Source organism: Gymnogyps californianus, chromosome 2 (genome assembly GCF_018139145.2).
Source record: "Gymnogyps californianus isolate 813 chromosome 2, ASM1813914v2, whole genome shotgun sequence".
Taxonomy (NCBI): domain Eukaryota; kingdom Metazoa; phylum Chordata; class Aves; order Accipitriformes; family Cathartidae; genus Gymnogyps; species Gymnogyps californianus.
The window spans coordinates 42,628,377-42,650,824 of record NC_059472.1 but is presented as its reverse complement, the minus strand read 5'-3'; the positions used below and the strand labels follow the sequence as shown (position 1 = coordinate 42,650,824).

At 41.9% G+C, this 22,448-nt stretch overlaps 1 protein-coding gene across 1 annotated transcript in view; it reads left to right on the top strand.

Annotated features, from left to right (window-relative positions):
• The window catches only part of XKR4 (XK related 4), a 230,852-nt gene that overhangs the window by 135,471 nt on the left and 72,933 nt on the right, over nucleotides 1–22,448 (top strand). Inside the window, exon 2 of the mRNA XM_050892850.1 lies at nucleotides 9,624–9,823. Within this exon, the coding sequence (XP_050748807.1) occupies nucleotides 9,624–9,823 (200 nt within the window). The remainder of the gene's footprint in view (nucleotides 1–9,623; nucleotides 9,824–22,448) is intronic.

The following is a 22,448-nucleotide window of genomic DNA, read 5'->3' as shown; positions in this document are numbered from 1 at the left end:
AAAAATGCAATTTTTTCCTTTCCTGGACCAAGGAAATCACAACTGCCTGCTCTTGTTCTGTGGAAGTTGACACTGGAAAGCTGCTTATTCTGTAGGCAGATTCATCTCCTTAATTTATCAAAGACATCAGAAAAAGCAACAAACAGTATGGGTTCTTGTGAATAATGGCGTGAAGGTATTCCCTCTTCCAGATGGTGAGTTTGACCACGAGTTTGAGAGCTCTCCACTGAACGGTTCCCTATCAAAGCTAGCCATGAACTGGCGCAGGAATGCTCAAGGGCATTTACCCCGCTAGCTGCTCTGGCGCTCCACCTCCATGTTAAACCCTCCCTTGTGGACTGTTCAGATTGATAAATAGCCCACGTCCCTCTGGAAATGATCTGAGAGATGGATGCTGGGAGAGACTCGGCTCCCCGGGAGGGGCCTAAGCGTCTCCCTGTGTGCAGTGTGAATAATAAACACTGGTACCCAGGAGAAGAGCCTGTCTCCAGACTGCAAGGTCTCCAGCCGTGGGAGACTGGTTTTCAGAGTGTGCCGTTGTACACTTTGCTCCTGTGGAAACTAATATGTGGTGAGGTAGGCAAAGGGTTCTTGATGCCTTGTCCTGGTCTTATTCTTATGTGGTGATGGGATGCTGCCTGGCTGCTGCTCCAGAGAGCTGGGAAATACACCTGGCAGCCCAAGCTAAGAAGCCAGAGGCACTGTTCTCCAGCTGTGCCCACTTCTTAACTCTACAAGGGGTCCTTTCTTCAAGTGCAGTCAAATAGGTGGTCAGGAGACAGGTGCATCTGCCTCGCCAGTCTCACAAGGGGGGTCTCAGGACCATTTCCAAGGGCTATCATCGTAATTCTATCATAGCTGGGAAGGAACAGGGAAACAATTCAGCTCCTGCTGCAGCCCCAGGGGCTGGTGAAGTGAGGATGCCTATGATAATGATTATATTCCTGTGACAGCTGCATGGTACAGATCCTTGGCCATGACTAATTGCCTTTCCAGGGAATGCCTGAAGCTCCCTGGGGGATTCTGTGCTTTTCTGCTCCCTGATTCTTCTTGATATCTCCAGGCTGAGATGCAGAGGCAAACCAGGATTCAGGTCCCAGGGTGCTTTGGGATGACTAACAGGCAGACAGGCTTAGAAGCAAATGAAAATATGACATGGGGAGGAAGAGAGGAGAAGAGGAGAAAGAAATTCAGTGTAAACCACTATTGGCTGGGGATCTCAACTCTTGTTCATAGGACAGAGAGCAGACTGTGACTCAGGATTTTAATTTAGCTCTTTGGAATGCCCTGGCATTTATCAATAAAGCCATGTTTTCCTAACAGTTTCAGCTGAGTGTTATTGCTTCAGGAAGCCCGTGTGGACCCTTCCAACACAGCAGGAAAGCCCTCAGCTTCTCAGAGGACGCAGAGCAGGGCAGATCTCTGCTCCCTCAGGAAGCTGCTCGCCCTCAGAGGTCTGGTCTCACACGGGCATCACTTCCAGGGCTGCAGCCTCAACGATACGTAAGAAACTCCAGTGTTTCCCACAGGTGGAAACCAAGGGGCCTCTAAGGCCCAAAGCGATTTCATCAGCTTTTGATGAAGCAGTGGCTGTAGTTAAAGAGCACGCAGGTGTGCGGTGCCGTACAGGAAATGAGAGTGCAGTAAAACTTTTTAGTTGTGCTGCTGAACATGTCTAAATGGCCTTGTCTCCTGATTGAAACAGGAAAGACAGCTGTTATGCAGCACCAGTGGCAATGCCTGGTGAAGAAACTCTGAGATATAAAGCTACAGACAGCTGCAGCACACTGAATATATTTTTTTTATTTCACTTCTTCATTCTCCTTTTTAATTCTAGCCCATAGTTGATAGTGAAAAAAATGCACTAATGTTTACTCCTGAGAAGTATCGGGGCAGCATCTTGAGGAGCTGTGGCCAACGGCTGTATCACACCCCATGACGAGGTTAAGCCACCCCTGTCACGGGCCGTGACACCATCAGCTGCCTGCCCGATAGGTCCACGGCCACCGAGCTCCGTCTGCCCCTGGGCCCCAGCGCTACACGGGGGAAAGCTGACATGAGGACGGGCACCACAGACACATCAGGGGCAGCCTGGCAGCACGGGGAGTCACAGGCCAGTCGGGAGGCCTCAGAGCCGCCGGGCTGACGGGGAGCCCTGGGAGGCGAGCGCATACTGGGAATACGCCAGTTTTGAAAATAGAAACATGGAAATGATTAAAATAAATGGCAAACTTGCAGGGGTACATCTGTCTGATGCGGCAGCACATGGCGGGCATGGTGTAGGGGTGTCACCTCGCTGTGCGCATAGGCAGGGGGGTTGCCGCTTGTCTCACCTGAATCTGCAGGATGCAGAGAAAAGGGACAGTAAAATGCTGTAAAGCCAGAGGGGTGCTAGCACGGGACAGCCCGGCATCCGTGCCATTCGGTGCAAGCATGCAGGCTGCCCCTCTCTTCCAATACCAGATTTGTTTCCCAGAGAGGGCCTTTGCCTCATGCAGGGTTGAATCCCACTGTAGCCTGAGCAGTGGGGCTGAGCAGCCATACCCCACAGGTGAGGGGGGTTAGCAGGGGAACAGGGGGCACCAGGGATTTCTTTAGACTACCCTGCCTTCTCCTTGTTAAACCTGTACCTAGTCCTACCTGGTGCTACTGTCTCCCTACACCAGTGGTTCACATACTGGAGGTCCACAGTTTGGCCATGTCCAGGGAAGGAAGGAAAGTGCTTGGGAATTCAGATAGTAGCTAAATTCAGATGGCCATAAAAATTCAGACGACCATAAAATGCTGCTGTAATACGACTCGTGGCCATTTGGGAAGGATCACCCTGTCATGGAAGATGCTGGGGAATGCTTTATAGGTCATAATGAAACATATGTAATCATTTTGTTTATGCTCATAAAGTGCCTTGCTTTGTATTAAAGGAAGTAAAGGAGATAATACTTCTCTGATATCTCAAATACGGCAAGGGAAAATTAAATACAAGAAGTTGGGTTTTGTTTTTTGTCTTTGTAATGGAGGTATATTCTGGAAATAAGTCTTTTAATGTCTCTTATGATGAAATATTCCCCAGTGGGATCTGTCCTCACATGGATCTCATCTCAGTGACACAGATGAGGACGCTGCATTCATAATTTTAAAGTAAATTAAGCCCAGACTTTTGACTGTTGGTAAATTGCCAGAACTGTGCTTGGTTGGGCAAGCTTTGGTCACTGCTGTGCTACAGAATGCTTTTCAGTTTCCTTTTGCACATTAAACCTTAATGCTCTCATCAAAAAAGAATTTGATTGGAAAATTAAAAGTTGGCTGCTTGTTCCTTCCTAGAAAAAGGAATTAAAACTGAAGGGATTTGTCCGTTTCTTCAGAACAGAAAGAATAAGCATTAGCACATACTGATAAGGAAGTAAGTATTCCTGCTAAAGAAACTTTTTTTTTTTTTAAAGTATTCAGGCACACCTAATAAAAAGGCACATAAGAAACAAAATAGAACAATCTGTTGTTATTTAACACGGCAAGTACTGTTGAGATACAAATACAGTTAAGTTTTCTCTGGTAACTAAGCAACAGAAGAAAATACCACTTATCTGAATTGCTGTTTATTCTACTGTTTTTTAGCTCTGCAGTAGTGATTTTTATTCTCCACACCTCAAACACAGAAAGAACAACTGTTTATGGTATGACTAAATTGTTTAATGTACTGTTTGATACAGGGGCAAATTAGTCATCAGAATAAACGTCTAGGACTGCTACAACTAGCCATTAATGACTTTTGATCTTCTCACAAATGTTTCTGTAGATTATGTAAAATAAGCAAATGTCCTCTACTGACTTAGGCAATTGTAATAAATATAGACTACATGAGGCATGAAATCAGAACATTTTCATTTTTCCAAAGAATGCAAATGGTCTCTCATTCATGTGTATCATCCTAAGGACTTTTTAGGTTAAGCACATGGTAGCAATGTAGTCTTTGACACTTCTAAACTGAAGACTTTCTCCTAGAGCTGTGTATGTTACCATCAGATGGATGGTTTCATTAGGTGAATACCTGTAGCAAGAAGTGCTCAGAGCCGTAGTCAGACTGGACTTGCATATGGCCCTGTGCTTGCGTATGCACATACTTGTGTACACGGTCTAAATGAAAAGCAACTGAACATGACTCTTCCTAGTCTCCAAAATCTCAATTTGTAGCTAAAGATTTGCAATAAATTGTGAGACTGGAAGAAAGGAGGTAAGGGCAAATGGCAGACTTTGGGATGGGAAGCCCAGAGGAGCTCAGACGACTGAAAGACATTGACTGAGCTAACTATGTGCAGCGAGAACAGTTCAGTCCCACACACATGGGAACAACAAGTCCACCAGCAATCAGGATTTGGTTTCTCTGTTCCGCTTATTATAAGCCTCAGCTGTCTGTACTAAAAAGAATAGTGTCTGTGAAGCATAATGGAGCAGCTTCGGAAATCATTTCATAGAGAGAAGGAATGGGCATAAATGACACCCAGCTACTATGAAGTAAGCTGTGTAAAAACCCAAGCTCTGTTAAATCACTGCCAAAAGCCTCTTCAGTTTCAGTGATATTACGATATTCACCGAAGGCCTTTTATAAAAGAGTAGATGAAATGTAGTCAGGTTGGAAACCTTTAGCCCAGATGCCAGTGACATCTCAACTCTCTCTTCCAGAATATCTGACTCTGAGGAATTGCCTCCCGTTTGGAAAGTATTCTGGCAGCCTCGTTTCCTGCCTTGTACTGGAGCAAGAGCTGGGGAGAAGGTTTTTTTATCCACAAATTCAGGACAGAATATCACATTCCTAAGAATAAGAGAGAAAGGAGTGAGATTTTTCTGCACACAAGAAAAGGGCAACTCATCCCCATCATGGACTTCTGAAATCTCACCTGGATTTGAGTCTGCTGAGTAAAAGCTATACCTTGCTTGTGCAGGAAGGTGTTAGGTTAGTCAGCTGCCAATTCCTGGGGAATGAACCCTGTGAGATTATTTACATTCATTCCAGCTAATCAATTAATGTTTGTAAAGCACTTTAAACTTGGAAAGCACTCCTATAAATATTTGGCATTATCATATAATTACACTACCACATCTCAATTAAATGCACAATTGGGCATGCTTTAATCATGTAATTGAAGTGTCACCAGAAGTATTTCAAATGTAGGTATCTTAGTCTGTGCTGACCATCCTCAAGATTGGTACGTAAACCTGGAGCAAAATGAGAACTCTTGATTTTGGAAACACTGGAGAGCCACTGTCTGATCAGAATGAATGTCTCTTTCCCTAGAACAGAAATACATTTTTTCCACAACTACAAATATAGGTAATTTTTTGCTTCTGTTTGTCTTGCATCTTGAACACTTCTTGTGGGCAGCGCAAGGACTAACCTGCTTTTCTGTTTGTTTTTTACTTTACTGCCTTCCCTCATTAATATAATGGAAAAAGAATGTCACTTGTAATCTTGTCTCAGATTCATATCCTTCAGGGTTATTTATGTTTTGTCAATGGTCTGTATACTGTGCTGTGTGATGTACTGAAATAAATTATAACAATTAAATGCTGAAGCATTCTCCACTTCCTCCAGAGGGTAAAAAAGACATTAAGCCTCAAATAACGATATATATGTTGCCATCTGATTATCAGCAATATGGGAAGTATTGCTTCCTACTCCATTGTCTTGATTCTGAATAGTAAGCTTGTTTATATCAGTGTTGACGACCCAAGCAGTGGTCTGGCTTAAAAAAAAAAGAGTAATTTTAAAATAATAAGGTTTGATATTGCTTTTTCATAGTACATTTTATAGTCTTCTAACTGTAAAATGTTTAGGAAGCTCAGTTACTCCTAAGCTTTTCTCCACAAACATGAGAGCTATGAAATTGTGGATTTTTTGAGGGGGACGGAGTTTTTTATTCATTTTTTTATTTGTTGTTCACAGATATCTAGTGAAATCAGAAACTTTAATGGACTCTCTTGACTTACTAGATGAGGTAGTTACTTTAAAAGATGGCAGTATTGTTACCACTTTACACAAGGGCAGCATTGTTACCATACTTCCCATTCCTCCTTTTTCTCCTTTCTTCGTCTGGTGCTCTAACTCTCACTTCTTCACTCTTTGTCATTTCTTTTCATGTCAAGTAAATGCTCTTTGGGGAAATGGATAGGCAGTTTTTGTATATTTGTACAGCACCTGCACAAGACTGTAGCTGAGGCCTCTGGATGCAATCACAACCAAAATAATAACATTCACATCTGCTCTTTCAGGTTCATTGGCGTCAGTTTACCCTACAATGAACCTAAGATGTTTACCAATGCAGAGCTGTTATTACTACTTCCTATATCTTTCTGGAATAACTGTATATAAGAGCCGCAACCTGGACTCACAAGAAAATGTGAGTTTCCACCAAAACTATACCAGAAGACCAAAATATAAAAACTCTTCAGGGCAGGAACTACCTCTGAGTGTGTCTGTATAGCATTTGCTGACAATAGCACTCCAGTGAGGGTGTCTAAGATGCAGTTACATAATGCATATATATATATATATAAAATGGAATGTGTCATTACTGCAGTGTTAAGCTATATTTGGAAACCACAACAACAAAAGCACTTTCTCCCAATTTTTTTTTTCTTCTTTCTATTTCACTATGGGAAAAAAGTGTCTTTGATATATGAAGCATTTTATGAGACCATCTTTTTATTTTAATAACTTCTAATTTGCACACCTAACATCAGTTGCTGGTGCAATTAATTGTGGATGCAAATGAGAATGTTTAGCTGTCTAATCACCTGATTGTGCCTATAAATCAGTGACAGTAATTATGTGTATAAATGCTCATTTCAGCCTGCAGTTAATTTGGCCAAAATTGACAGGACAGAAAAAAATACCACCCTAGGCTGAAATTTGGTCCCCAGTGTGTAAAAAGAGAAAGTATCTTCCTCTTCTGCCTCTTGTGTCTAAATTGCAGAGAGCTAAGTAGACAAAGAGCAATGATTCCCCAGTCCCCAATAACTCACTGCCAGTGTTTCACAATAAAGTGCAATGGGAGAGGAAATATTTCCATAAGGGTTCATTAATCACAACATATTTGCCATGCACAACCACTCTGCAGAGCAGGTAAAGAACCCTAGGGGACGTTGCCTGGCACAGCATGTCATTTTCATAATAAGAAAAGTATTTTTTGCACAAACGCTGTAGAACTGAAGTTGCAGATGGCTCCACTGGCAGAGCTAGAGCCTCCTGGCACAACCCTCGGCAGCCAAAGCTACTTTAGGTATTTATAGCAAGGGTTAGTGATAGCTCAAAAGAAGGATGCTGAAGATGCTGTCTGCCCCCCCCATGTGCAATATTCCCAGATGTGCCCCTTGGGAGGACATGTGAGGCAGGCCAAACAAACCCCACCCGAAAACCAAACTGCAGAAGGAAATCCAAGTCTTACCTGTCCCTGTTGTGCTGCAGGACACTAATGAGAGGTCTAGGAACAATTAAACTGATTGTGACTGAGAACCTGGAGGTCCAATGGACCCCATTAGCAGAACTGCACAGCAAAAGATGCCTTTCCGGCTCAGTGGCTTCTTTCAGATCTGGGCAGCAAGCCATTTCATTTTACCTAACCCTGAGGACACCGGAAAGCCTCTGTTACCCCATCATACTCTGACCCATCTAGACCTGCTCAGTGTTTTGCACGAGAGGTAGGGTTGGTGTCTTGCTTACTGTACCTCTGTGGTCTCAATCTCTGAGTGGTTCATTGCTGCTTCACTCCCACATGCGACTTTGATAAAATTCAAAGCCACCTGGTGTGATTTTAATTTAAATGTGAATTTAATGTGTTTTCCTTTTATATTGCTATGATGTGCATTGTCAAGAGAAATGCTGCAGGCTCAGATCCAGCCTCTCAGCTGTTTCTCTGTGCTACTCCCTGGTTTTGTTTGATGCATATTCCTGAGTAAAGCTGTTGTTCTGCAGTGGCGTGTGCATTGGGTACAAGAGTTCATTGGGTACAAGCACAGCGGTTGTTCTTCAAGGGGGCAACTGGGTCTTGGGCTGTTTGCCAGTCAGAGGCCAAAAATCTTCTCATCAGCAGAAGATACCTCCAGAGTTACAACTGAACAGAAGAGGGATGAAAGGTTGCATGCAGCCTATATAAAAAGAGGTTCCACGGTTTACCATGCTTCACCAGTTATGAAAAGAGTTTTAAGACAAGAACTTGTGAAAAGGAGGAGAAATATTGAAATGTTTTATCTTAACCAATTAAAACAATTCATATTGGAAGTGGTTAAAATTTACTAAAATTTTTCTTATTAGAAAATATAATTCACTTAAAAAAAAAAGTGCCGTGAAAACATATTTAAAAGATCATAAGGAAATGCTTTCAGGACCAGGATGTGAAAGATATGTCGAGAAAAAGAGAAACAGAGGTTCCACATCAGTTAGTAGCCCAACAGGGCACTCCAGTAGGATGCAAGAGACCCTGATGCAAGACAATATCTTCAGAATTTTTCATTAAGTGAGACTGTTTTTTCAGCCAGCCTTAATTAGTTTTGAACTAAAATTGTAGGAGCAAGGTGGGAGCTTAAACTTTCTGACACAGAATAACAGAGAGATCAGAATCATAGAGCAGATCAAAGGCCACCCAGAGTGGTCGTTGTGCTGTGACACAGGGGTGTCATGGGAGCCTGCTGTAAGCTGTGCCACGGTCACGAAAAGCATCATAGCAGCTGGGTGGCTTGGCCATCAGAAGACATCCCTTGCTTTCTAAAACCACTCATTGCTCCTGCACCCACTGAAATCTATTTAATTGGCTGGTCGCCAGATGTTTTTCCCCCTGCTTGCACAGGCCACCAGAGCTGACACGTGCTTTCTGACCATTATTTCTCTCATCTGCTGGTTACTACTGCTAGCAGCAGCAGCTTGTTGGGCTCCTGGCTCCTGCTTCTTCTTACTGCTGCTGCTGCACGGGAGCTATCGTAGTGAGTCACTTCTAATCACCAAGGGAACCCACAGCCAGATCTCTGCTCCTCCTAAAATAGGAACTCACAGCTACATCTTCTCTCCTCCTAAAATAATCAAACTGTGAGAAAAAGCACTATATATTTGGCAGTATCTGAAATACGATATTCAATGCATTAGATGGGTGGAAAAGCAGGACAATGAGCTCAGCCATAGCAAGGCCCCAGGCTAAGACCACGCCAGGCTTGCAGTGCAGGTGGTCTTCCAAGTCCACATAGAGCCATGCAGAAAGAGATCAGTTCTTTGCAGGTTCTGAGTAGACACCACTGCAGAATCAGCCTTTTTCCCCCCATTATTTGAAAAAACTCTGTGGGCGGCCATATAATCAACACATCTCCCTTATATTTCAATTCAGAAAACTGGGTCCTTGAAAGGAATACTATTTAACAAATAAGACAATGCTAAGCTTTCAAAATGGTTTTATGAAGGCAAGTCTTCTCTTCAGTTTAGTTTGCTCATCATATCAACTATTATAAATTGCAATATGATAATCCTTTTAAATAAATGTTCGTTATTTTGAAGTACATTGAAAAAATGTTGGTTATTTTCAAGCAGAAGTGTTACCTGTAAAATGTCATTCTGCTTTTCAATAACCTCTCTCTTTTATTTCTAGGTATTTCCACACAATATACTTGGGTATCCGGAGTCGACGGAGTGGAGAGAATGACAGATGGCGGTTTTATTGGAAAATGGTGTATGAGTATGCAGATGTGAGTATGCTGCATTTGCTAGCCACGTTTCTGGAAAGTGCACCACAGCTGGTCCTGCAACTCTGTATTGTTGTACAGACTCGTACACTCCAGGCTCTCCAAGGTAGGGGTACATTTAATCTATTTGGTTTTTATCATTTTAGGAAGATGTAATTTCTATACATACATATTTATCCTTCTTTCCAACTGCTGTGTGCCTTGTACTCCTGGCATAAGAGCAGATCTTGCCTGCTAGCTGCTATTAAGCTGTTAACAATGACTCTGTCAAGAAAGCCTGTGGTGTTGGAGTTTTTTTAGCCTTTCTTATTGGCCCTGGGTTGTGGGTAGGATTTATAATGTTTTGCTTTCTGCATGTCCTTGTAATAGAAGAGCTCTTCTGATTATCCACTGGGCCAATGTGAAAACTGCATCGATCAAACTATTACTCTTCTCCATATGCTTCTTTCTGTGAATGTTCAAAACCCTTCAAATTGCATTAATGAGGTTCGTATGGTATTATGCAAAACAGAAAACGATACAGCAGAAAACAGCTATTCTGTGAAGAAAATGTCAGTGTCTATGGAATACATGTCCATCAGTTCTCGGCCATGTTTGTCTGAAATAATACAAGTCAGCTCCTGAGCATTACAATATTCATTCCTTCAAGCTCTGGGTTTCCTTCTAAGGTTGATGCTTTCATCAAGCATGATTTCTTCTTTAAAATAGTAAATGCATGCATATGTCCTGCCATAGGGGTTGTCAGTCAGTGATACAAATATAAGAATATCTCCTTCTCTACTGCTTTTTTGATGCTACTTTTGGTTACCTGACAACTTTCCTTTCGTATTGCACCATTGTTTTGCCTTATGGCTGCACCTGGGCAGAAATTATTAGCAAGGGAATGAGGTGAATGAGAACTTGGGATCCAGAAGGTGACACAAATGTCATGAGGTGGTGAGGAGTGAAGGGAGGAGGAGCAAAGGGACAGAGGGAGGAAGGAAATACAGCACTTTTGCCATTCATTTTTAAGAAACAACTCATGTGCTTGCCACTGTACCAGATAAAACTGTGACAGCACGTTGCTCCAAGAAGCTCTGGGTCTAGTTAGCTTATTATGAGTAACATGCAGTGAGACTGATCAGGTGAAAAAGGACTGGGAACCAAGTGGGTAACTGTGTGAAGACCTTGATCCTGGGCAGCTTCCTGTGGATAAATCAGAGGCTTTTCATTTACCTTCCCTTTGAACTGACGTCTAATAACAGCTGTCCTGCTTCCTGTGTTTTTTAGTTTTGTTTCTTTAGATCTAAAACTCTGTCACCTTAAGGGGAAAAGAAAGCCAAAGTTTCTATTTTAATTAGTTGGTGCTCTGTACAAGGAAGGTTGCCTAAGCACTTCCTACAGCTCTCTCTCAAAATGATGCTGCCCTGCACCAACCAGTCCAAATTATTATCATTCAGGACAAGGTATTATCACTTTAAGAAGCTTTGTCCCCACAGAAAAAGAGACTCCAGAGACAGGCTTAGGAGAAGAACATAGCCAGAATACTGTATGGTCAGCTGTAATTTAGCTATCTTCATAAACTATTAATACAAAAGGCCTCTTGCCCTCATTTTATTGCAATAACAGATCTGTCTGAGAAATGTGGCTGGTGAGTAGGCACTAAGCCTGTGATGCACTCTGCAAGTGGTTGTTAATTAGAGAAAACCTGAAATGCTTCAATTTAAAAGGCAAAAATGGTTCCTGAAGCCTGCAATCAGCTCTGTGAAATCTACGTATCAGAAACCAGAAAGGAATAAAACTATAATTATGGATTTCAGCTGAGAAGGCTGAAAATATTTACTTATCCTCTCTTCCCCCATTTTCTTCCATCTTCCAAGGAGAAAAGGCTCCATTTAAAAAAAAACTAAGAAAATTAAACAAGGTTGTAGCATTTTCTTAAACAGTAGTACCATTATATTCCCCTGATGAAAGCTAATATGTTTTAGTACTTTGCCAGCTGTGAAAATCCTTTTTCTGTTCTCTCTCCTTTTTAAAAAAAGTGTTAAGGATAATGCGTTGCACTATAGCATGGTAGATTTGCTGTGAGGCTGCATAAGGCTGCAATTTCCCTCAGTGTTATCATGCTACAACTGGGTGTTTTAAAAGGCCTAGCCATAAGGTATATGCTTCAGCTAGCAGTCCACTCACTGAGCCTGTTACAGAGATTTCTAACATGGATCAATAAACAGTGTTTGATTGATTTTCTTTGTTTAGAGAATGCTACTTGGTTTTTATTATTGTTCTTTTAGTTCTCTGTCCCGCAGGAAAAAGTTATCATGACAATTAATAAGTGCCATCGCCGGTCCACGTTCTTAAAAGTATACTTCCATCATAAACCACAACTTTGGCATGGGAAATGAATGATACTGGAAATGTCTTGGTCTATAAGCAGGGTATTTCTAATATCAAGCCATTAATGACCACAAGAAAAACTGTTAAATATTTTATTTATGAAATTGTATATTTTCCATTCCAAATGCACCAAAATAGCATCATTCCCAAAGGGAGAATGCTGTCACTGTGACTGAAGATTCCCCATTTTGTAATGGGTGTTGGCTAGGTGTGGATTATTTCTTATTTCTGTCCTTAAGCCCTGCTAATCAAGGTAAGAAATACATACAGGCGTGTATACACGTCCTTATGAAGATCAAGAAAAATATTGCGCAATGTGTGCAAAACCTTCCCTCTCAGTGTTCCATACACTGCAGTGAGGGCCAGTTCAAAAGCCCAGAGGATGCACTGCGAGGATCCTTTAGCCCTTGCCTGGGCTCCCCAAGCATGAATTTAAAAACTGCAATGTAAACTTCTAGCAAGGATTGTGTACCACTGTACCGTGACTGCTGCAGCAGAACATTGCTTACGCGGGAGGCCATAGACCGTCATTATGGAGTGGCATCTCCCTTCTGCATTGGCACCCAGAGAAATCTGAGTATTGATAAAGCAATATATTGATATTATCTAAAAATCTGATTCTTCTTTAAGATTTCATCAAAACTGGCACAATGAGAGGCAATGATCTTTCTTATTCTGCCTACAACCAGCAGCCAGGTCCCTCCCAGAGTGAAGCAGTGAAATGGCTTATGGGGGAAACTGATGATTTCTCATTGCTAATTCCCCAAGAAGACAAACAACTTCGGTATGATGCTGGACTAAGCTGGAGCTGTGCTAGCCCCCCTATTACCTCCACCTTTTCCACTCTGGTGGTTCCTTTGAGTTTGAAGAAATAGCTACTCTTTAGAAGACAGATGTCCCTTGAAAATAAGTAATTCCTCAGTCTTTTCCTCATGGGAGTCTGTTTCCCTTCCTTTCTCTTCACGTGCTCTGAGCACAGCACTCCCGCATCAACTTCTCTGCTGAGCCAGCAGCACCTCTAAAATGCATTGCTTTTTTCTTTTTTTGCCTTTTTTTTCCGTTCTCCTCTCCCTTAGTTACTCTGTAGGAAAGTCAGCTTCATGGTGGGAGTCACTAGCATCACCAGTCCTATTCTAGGTGGGAACTGTATGAGGAATGAGGCAGCTCTGCATGTGGGGAGAGCAATGGCAGAAAGTCTGCTGAAACAACTCATGCTCATCCTGCATCCATCTGTTTGCATAAGGGCATATATGTGGACAGAAGTGTCTGAACTGTCTGCAGGTGAGCTGGTTCAGCTACCAGAAACAGTCTAACAGCAATAGCCTGGAGGCCAGGGTGGGTAACTGATCTCAGTGCCAGCCTACATACACCAACTGCCTGAAACTCCTTGTGGACCTGGGCCCTTCGCCCTGTGTTTTCAGTTTTGCTCCCAGGGCTGGGCAACCAGGTCCTGCACTGGATCTACCTCCAAGTCACAGGGAACCAAAATACCAGAGATGAAAGTGTTTGGATTATTGGATTACCCCAATAAATTCAGAAGGCTGCAAGTAATTCCGTTAAAAATGCCTCCACCCTTCAAGCCATTTAGCAAATAAGCAGTAGTTTCACAGTCTTTGCTACAAAAACAAACACTTCCACAATAAACTGCCATAGACTAAGTATTAGGCAGATTTGCTGACACAGTAAGATCAGTCTAAAGGCTGTGAGACTCTTCCTTGGTTGGGTCTCTGGACATCCAGCATAATGGCCACACCTCACTACATTTGCTCTGCTGGCTCGACAGGTCTTAGGACTGACAAAGTAATAGACAGACCTGGACGGACAAGTTGGCTCAGCGGGGTTATTCTGCAATGACTTGAAGCCAATTTACCTGCAGGCTGCCCCTGAAAATCTTTGATTTAATCATGGAAAGTCCTGCCGGCACATCACCCAAGCTGCATGCTCCCGTCACGTCACTGGCATTCCTGTGGCTGCACACTGGGTCCCTCGGACACTTTTATTTTCCCCATTGCTACCTTGGATGAGGCTCAGCGGGATCCAGCTGTACTCCCCGGGGCAGGGGATGTCACACGACTGGTAGTGCCAGCCCTGGGGAGGCAGGGGGGACACGGCATCAGGGTGGGTAGGGAAGGTCAGGGCTGTCCCTTTCTGTGGCACTTCGTTCTGGAATCACGCCCGCAGACTGGCAGTCATCCCTTGGCACTCTTCTTTTACTTCCTTTGATTTTCCCACTATGCCATTTGATTTTAGAAAGACTTCCCATCTTAAAATTAGTAAAAACCAGCAAGCAAAAAATCCTGCTGATCATCCGATTGGAAAGAGACTCCTATCCTTTAGCATACAGTTACTGTCATCTTAGTCAAGGGCATGGTGTTCTAGTTGCTCCTAGATGAGCAGATAGACAAGATTACTCCCTGGATTTACCACAGGTTTCATTCTTTATGCTGTATTAATTAATACATTGTTTAAATTATAGATTAGCTTCTCATTCCTGTTTACTGCATATTATGTTGGCTAGTCAGCACTTGACTTTTTTTTCTTCATCAGCCCCTGGGGGGTTTGTTCTGGCTTCTCCATACAGTACTATTAATCAAAGTCTCTATCAAAGTTTGATCAAAGTCTAATCAAAGTTTATATCATATAAAGCTGCAGTTCTTAATATAGACTGACAGTAGTGCAGAAGCAAAATGAGAAGTTCAGAACAATTTATAAATTCATCAAGTTTCATTGAAGTCACCACACTCCCATAGAGCTGCTGGATTCTGCTGAAACTGCATTTCCATGAAATCTCCCTGGCCAACCGTTTTCCCATTTTCTACCAGCTCTGTTGGAAACTCCTACACTGTTCATATGCTGACACCGCAGCCAGCGTACAAAAGTTCACAGTGCCACCGAGCATCGCTCTCCAGTCCTTCTAGTCCAAACAAATTGCTGTTCCTGCCTGAGCTGAACAAGAAGTTCAGAGACTTGCTAGCAGTTTATGACATGGCTGATAGGTCCTAACTTTATCTGGCAGAAGGAAATTATGTGTTAGCTAGTTCATTAAAAAATCCTCTGGCAAAGCTCACCCTGGTGCTTCAGGAATTCAAACTCTTTTCATATCAGCGCAATAAACTGAAATTCATTTAAGTCTTTACAGTTTTTTGTGAGGACAGCTCTATGCTTTTACATGGCTTTTCTTTTTTTGTTACCTTCACAGCAATTTTGGATTGCTCTGTAAAGTGCTGCCTACATTTGCAGTGCTCTTTAAATAAAAAAAAAATTCTAATGTAAAATCTTATACAATTCAATGTATATTTGTATGGAAATAAGGTGCAGGCACTTGAGTTCTGGGCAAGCTGCCACTGCTTTTCTCTGTGCTGTCAACGTTCTGCACCACTGCAGTCCAGCACTCAGCCTTTCCAGACAGAAAGTAAAGCAGAGCAAGCAATAGTCACAGATTCTGCCTGCAACTTGGCAAAACAGATTTTCAGTGACAAGGATGAACAAATATGATATACTATGGAGTAAATGTGTCTTCTGCAAATGACTTTTAAACTGATCTGTAGGCCCCTTTGCAAATCTTAAAATGTTATCTGGCACTCATTAGGATAGAGCCATCATATTAGCACACCCTTGTTTCTGATAGGACAGGAGAGGACTTCCTGAAGGCGATCATGTCATATAATCCATTTCATAACCTGATTACAATCTTAAAACTAGTTATACCCTTTGTATCTAATATACCAGTTGGAAGTTTAATTCTCTGATTGATAGAGACCTGCTGCTGCTGTCCTGCCTTTTTAATTTTATCAGCAGTTTGTCCCTATTTATTCTTGTGCCACCCCTGTTTTTACACTTGTTCCCTAAGGAAATGAGGTTCATGTGATTATATAGTCCATTTCTGTCCTTCAGTCCTGACTTTGAAGAACTTCTGATCCATTACACTATTTCAATCAAATATAAAAGAACAGCCAACATCTCAAAGATAATTATGTTTCTTTAAATGTTGTAAAAAAGGCAGCCAAGGCAGAGGAAAAAAAGACAAATGAGAGCCTCCACTAGAGGGAAAAGCAGGCAGATTTCAACTGTTATTCTTTTTGTTAGGCATCAGCCACCAGCCAGGCCAAATACGCACCCTTCCAGACAAGGCATTGCACTGCTCTCCCCTGCCCAGTGGGACTGTTGTGATAGACAGATGGGATTAGGGAATAAGAGACACTTTGATGGGAAAGGAAGAATCATTCCTCCTGCTGCTCATTTTCTCATCTCATAAGAGGTTCTGCATTCTCTTGATTATCTTCATAGACTTTCCCTTCATCAGTTCCAGTCTGAATCCATCTTTGGTGAATATGGATGACCGAGACTGTACAGAGCACTCCAGATTGCATTTCTCCAGAGCTCTTACATTTCTCATGGCAATGTCTCACTAGGTATGATCTAGGATTGTAATTCCCTGTTGACTCAGGCATTGCACTGGTTAATCCTAGTTATTTCATGATCCTTTAAAACACACAGGCTCTTCTGGTGTCATGTCACTCTGATGAGACTTCAATTACATTAAAAAAATTTATTAGCAACTAAATGCATGTAATGAAATTTCATCTCATTTCTACTCCAGCCTGCAAGGTACTCCTGATTTTTCCACATATTAGTATATTACTTTTTAAAGCCAAGGTCATTAAGAGAAATATTCAGACAAGATTGGTTCCAAGGGTAATCAGTACTGAAAAAGGTAATAGAAATCCTACTCCAGCCCAAGAGTTTTTCAATAGCATTTCAACATAATCCTGCAGTATCTTTCTTCAACTAGTTCCTTTACCTGCCTTAGCTATCTTCTACTAATCCCCATCTTCTCAAGCTTCACCAGTACTTTCACATTAGCATGGTAATCACCATTCTGCCAAAGTTTTGGCAGATTAGATATCTGCCACATTTTATTTGTTGAGAAAGAGGTTACAAAAGAAAGATAACAAGTTAGCCTAGACTCTGTGGCTCTCTTATGATCTACTTTTTTGCAGGTATCTGTTATTTCTCATCTTTTTTTATGTTTACCTTCATTTTCAATTAGTTGTTTGCTTTAAAAACTGCTCTAAAGCTTTGTATTGTATTGAAGCCTACATTGTAGGCCTGTTTTAGCCGGGTACTTGTGAAATGCACCAGATCGCCTCTTTTCCAGTCACATGGCACTGCTCTGAGTGGAGAGACCAGCAGCAGGATTTCATATGCCAGCTTTTTTTGAATCCTGAACCAGAGGTTTTCTGGTTGCACTGGGTGAAAACAAGGAGCTTCAAGTTTTGCTTCCACCTACAGTAATGCAGATTTCCTTTCTGTTCCGTTTCCTATCAGCTGGCTCTGTCTTTCAACCCTTGTTTCAAGAGCCCTTATTGAAAATTGACCTATAAGGCACAGCCTTTATTGCTGATCATCCTTTTTCCATTTCCATCTAGGCACCATTTTTGAGGTGGGTTTGCATGCAGCTAGGTTTTGAGGCTTTTTCCAGAAGTTTTTTGCTTTGCAGTGTTTAAAAGCTCCAGAAATTCTGCTGTGTTTTGCCTTGAAAATCCAAGTCTCTTCCACAGAGAAGTCCCTGAACAATTAACTTCTGCTGCCTTCACTCATTTCTTTAAAATTCTGATAGACAGACTTACTAACAGATCTATTTTTGTTTACCCCTCCATTTTATTTAAATTAAACCAATATTCATGTGATCCAATGCTATTTTTTACAATTAGCTGTCCTATAATAACCTCAATACTTTCTGCAACTAAGTTTAGAAAGAAGCCTCTCTGCTTTCTGTCAAATCTGTCAGTTGTCACACTCCAGAATATCTGGGCTGCCTTCAGTAGCATTTGTTCTCCGTCTATATCTGAGAAATTGGAGTCTGCCATTATGAGACAATTCTCTGCAGAATTTCTCCCTGTAATAACGGTTTGAACATCTCTATCCATATCCAAATTTAACTCTGGAATTCTACAGCAGACTCTAACAACTACCCACTATCTTTCCTCAAAGTAATTTTGTATGCAAACAGAATCTGTTTTATCGGAGATCCCTTTGTGAAACATCAGTCTGTCATTCCATTCACACACACTGCTTTTACCATTATTTCCATCTTTTCTGAATACCAGCTCCCCTTCAGTACCTATGTCCAGGGAATGATTACAAGTCCATGATGTTTCTGTAACCCTATAGTACTCTTTAGAACCCTATAGTACTCTTTGGAACCCTATAGTGCTTTATGTATGCTTTTACCCATGACTATTTCCTGTGTTTCGGTACCTAGATTCATTGCAACAATAGTTCTCTTGTTTCTTACATTAACCAATTCAGTTTCCCATGCATTAGACACTATCCTTTCACTAACTGCATCACTTACCAGAACTACAGCTCTCATCAGTTACGACTTTTTTTGCCTTTCTTTTTCCTGTATACCTTGATGTAATAGATATTCCTATGCCAACTGCTGCATTCTTGTGTCCAGATGTCCTGTCCCTGTCCATTCACGTATCTATAGGTATGATACATCAATACAACTTTACGTAAAAGAACCAACGTACGCAATGTGGCAGGCACTGTCAGGAAGATAAGGAGTTGGCAGAGTGATGGTGTTGTTTCTTAGCACATCCATAACAAACCCAGCGTACAGGACGTCAACCTCTGAAAGTCAACCAGAGAAGATATTAGTTAGCTTTTTTCTTCTTTCTGTTTAAGTGCAGTTCAAAAATCTAATTCCTCTAGCAACATCAGGAACAAGAGTGGAACTGCCTCCAACATTTTTTTCCCAAATAATATGTTCCGGTGACTCTCTTTTTTACTGAGTTTGTGCTGGTATCTTTGTCCTTGTTTAGTTCCTATTAACCGGTCATAAAAAGACCACAGGATCACATAGCACTATATAGACATATCAACATGAGTTTGTGATATGATGCAAAAAATAACATTTGTGGAGCTTGGCCACTCATTGCCCATTTTTTGCCACTCATTAAATCACAGGAAAAATGAATATACTATGCAGGTCATTCTGAATGAATGGCAGTAAGGCTTCATAACATACCAGCATGAAATCTGCATATGTCATTTTAATAGAAGAAAGTCATTAAAAACAGTATTAGGAAGATTTAGTATACATTTTACTGCTACTCTTTTTGTCTTTCTTCTGGCCATGTTAGATATCCTAGCTACATTTGCAGATACAGATGTCTCCAGTTAAGCTTCAAAATCCCATGGAAAGGCCTCAGTAAATCAGCTGATTACCAAAGATATTAGGTCGGTGCCTCCTTCACTAGATTTTGAAAAATCTTAGGCACATATTTTGTAATACCTTAAAAGTATTATGCCAGTCTGAAAGGAAAGAACTATAAGTGTTTTTATAAACTTCTGTTTGCATACGAATATGATTTCAAGATTGGTTTCTCAAGGCCTTTTGATGCAGCTTGTCCCAGTACCAAGCTGCTAATCTCACCGGTGGGTGGCATTTCCAGCTCATACAGATTGAGAGATATCATTTCTTAACTTGTCACAGAATCAAAGAATAAGTTAGGTTGGAGGGTCTTCAGGAGATCATCTAGTCCAAACCCTGCCTGAAGCACGGCCATGTTCAAAGATAGATCAGGTTCCTCAGGGCCATTTGTCTCTTTGAGTTTTGTGTACTTCTGTGGATGGAGATCCCACAGCCTCTCTGGGTGAACCGTACCAGTGCTCACCACCCTGGTGAAAATTTCTTTTCCTACAGCGAATCAGAACTTCCCTTGCTGCGATTTGTGACTGTTGCCTCTTGTCCTTTCACTGTGCACCTCTAAGAAAAGTTTATCTGAGTTTTCTCTATAATTCCCCTTTAGGTAGGAGAAAATGGCAATTAGATCTCACCCCTTGCTTCACACTGCTCTCTACCAGCCCTCTCTCCAGGCTACACAAACCCAGCTCGTGTGCCATGTGCTCCAGCCCCTAACCATCTTGGTGGCCCTCCACTGGCCTCGCTCCAGTTTGTCAAAGTCTTTCCTGTACTGGGGGCCCAAAATGATATGGACACACAAGAGTTTTCCTTTGCCTCTGTAAGTCTTTTTGCGGCTCCTCTCAGCCCGCTGAGATCCCTCTGCAGGGCAGCCCTGCCCTCTAGCACATCAGCTGCTCCCCTCTGATGGGTCCAGGCTTTAAGATCATTATGAGCCTGGAGGTATTGTGAAGAGAAATTCTTCACTGTTGGGGGGAATGGCAAAAAAAAACCCCAAACTACTTTCAGGTTATCTACAGGTTTTAAAATTTAATAGTGACTCCACAAAGCTGCTAATATACACATAGTGGTAAAGACAGCCCGAGACACAAAGTAGTGCATTTAATTTCTGCGAGCGTGATATATTGCCTACACACTGAATTTTATCTGTTGGGGAATGTCAGAAAGTTAGTGGCATATCCTTCTGTTCCCTTTTTGTTGTGCTAAAAGCACACTTGCCAAAGAACAAATTCCTAGTTTCATTTTGGGTTACTGTGTTTTCTGTGACTGGTACTTTTGTCAGGAGTGGGAAAAAAGTGATGCATGCTTGCCACAGAAAAAGCTTTCTTGTGTCTAATATAGAAGTGAGAAATTTCGGTCGTGATTGTGTCTTACCCAAAGACTGCACAATACTGCAAAGATAAGAATTAATGTAAATTCTTCATCATGCAGTGGCCTTTAAAGCTTCAGTCAGGGAGCCAGTGTACACATCCAGCTTTACTCCAAATACATAGATCTGAAATTTTCTCAGCCATTTTCTTTGTTAGTGCATGATACATCCCTTCCCTTATTCATCTTGCACCTTTTGGCCTATGTGCAAAATTATCTTTTTTGCCAAAATTTACCAGAAAAGTAATCCATTCTGTTGAGAGTGATTTTAGGTGAAGTTGCAGGTCAAGGTGGGACTGCATGTTTTAAACTGTGTCTTGCATGAAGCTCAAGTTTAGTTGTATATAGGATATACTACAGATGATGAAATCACCTATGGAAATTAGTATCTATAAATTATTTTATAAGTATTAGTATTTTGTCCATACACTGGGTGAGTATCGAACTGCAAGTATAAACAAAACCCATTGCATTCTTGCTTTGTGCTCAGAGTTTTGCAAGTATCAATGAATAGCCAGTACTACAGTGAGACTCAAACGAAAGGTCCAGTCTGGCATAGGAGGGTCACCCCTGTGGGCACCTTCTCACTGGAGTCAGTGGAACTGCTTTCATGAACAAAGACTATTCACTGGGCTGGGGTTTACAGGACCGTTGTTTTACAAAAAGGTATTAAATAGCTCTCTTTTGTGTTAGGCTTGACATTCTACCTAACCTAATGGGGATACAAACCTATTAAATGTATTTTATTAGTTTTTAGTTTCCCTAACTAAATTTTAATGAAAATAAATTTCAAATCCTTTTTTTTTTTTCCTGTGGGTGTTATTTCTTGTAGTGTGTCAATTAATAAAGTGGTAAACTGTATTCTGTTCTCTGTATGTAATGAATACAATTTAAAAACAAATCATTCATGGCTTTTGTGCTACAGTTGAAGAGAGAATTTCTAGTTTTAGTTTTGACTGGGGCATTTAGCCTGTCGTTTTTGCATGGGTGGCCTGTGTGCTCTCATGAGTTAAATAGCCTGGGCAGGAAGAATCTCATGATATGAGGCTACTGAATCACTATTGATCCCAGTCTGTTACATTTAATAGACACTGCGTCTGCACGCTCTTTCCCACCCTGTGGACATTTCAAGGTGCAGAGGAATTCTTCCATTCTCACATAATTGAGTCAAAAGCATGAACTGAATCCTCTCTCGGTGTAGCTTTCCTGGCACAGCCACAAACAGTCCTCCCTGTCACCCTTCAGCAGCCATCCGGGACCGTCACAGAGTTTTGCAGGAGCTCTGGCAGCAGCACCCTCCTGGAGCACCCACCCAGTGTCACCGGGAGGACCCAGCAACCCTGTGGCAGGGACTCACGTGTAGCAGAGATCAGCAGCAGCAAGCCCCTTCTGCCAGCTGCCATATCGCTCTGAGCAAGGCTGCTGCCGTGTCCCTGGCAGTGGGGACAACCGAATGACTCACGAAAAACCTGATTCGCTGCAGTTTTCAGTCTGCAAAATTAAATAAACTAACCCCCATCTCGGCTTACTGTTTTACGCTGTGCTAAAATCTGCGGTAGCTCAGGGGCTGCTTCGTGAGCCGTGCTGTCGTCCCTGTCACAGGGGCAAGCGAACGACGGGGTGTACCCCTCCTTCAGCCATCTGCTGCCACCCCTGCGTCAAAGCCCTCGGAAAGCTTATGCAACTTCAGACTGTTTTCAGGTTTTAACAAGTGCCTTTGGTGCTCTCATATTCTCTTTCCTGCTCTGTGGAAAAATGTATTGAGTGGTTCATTATC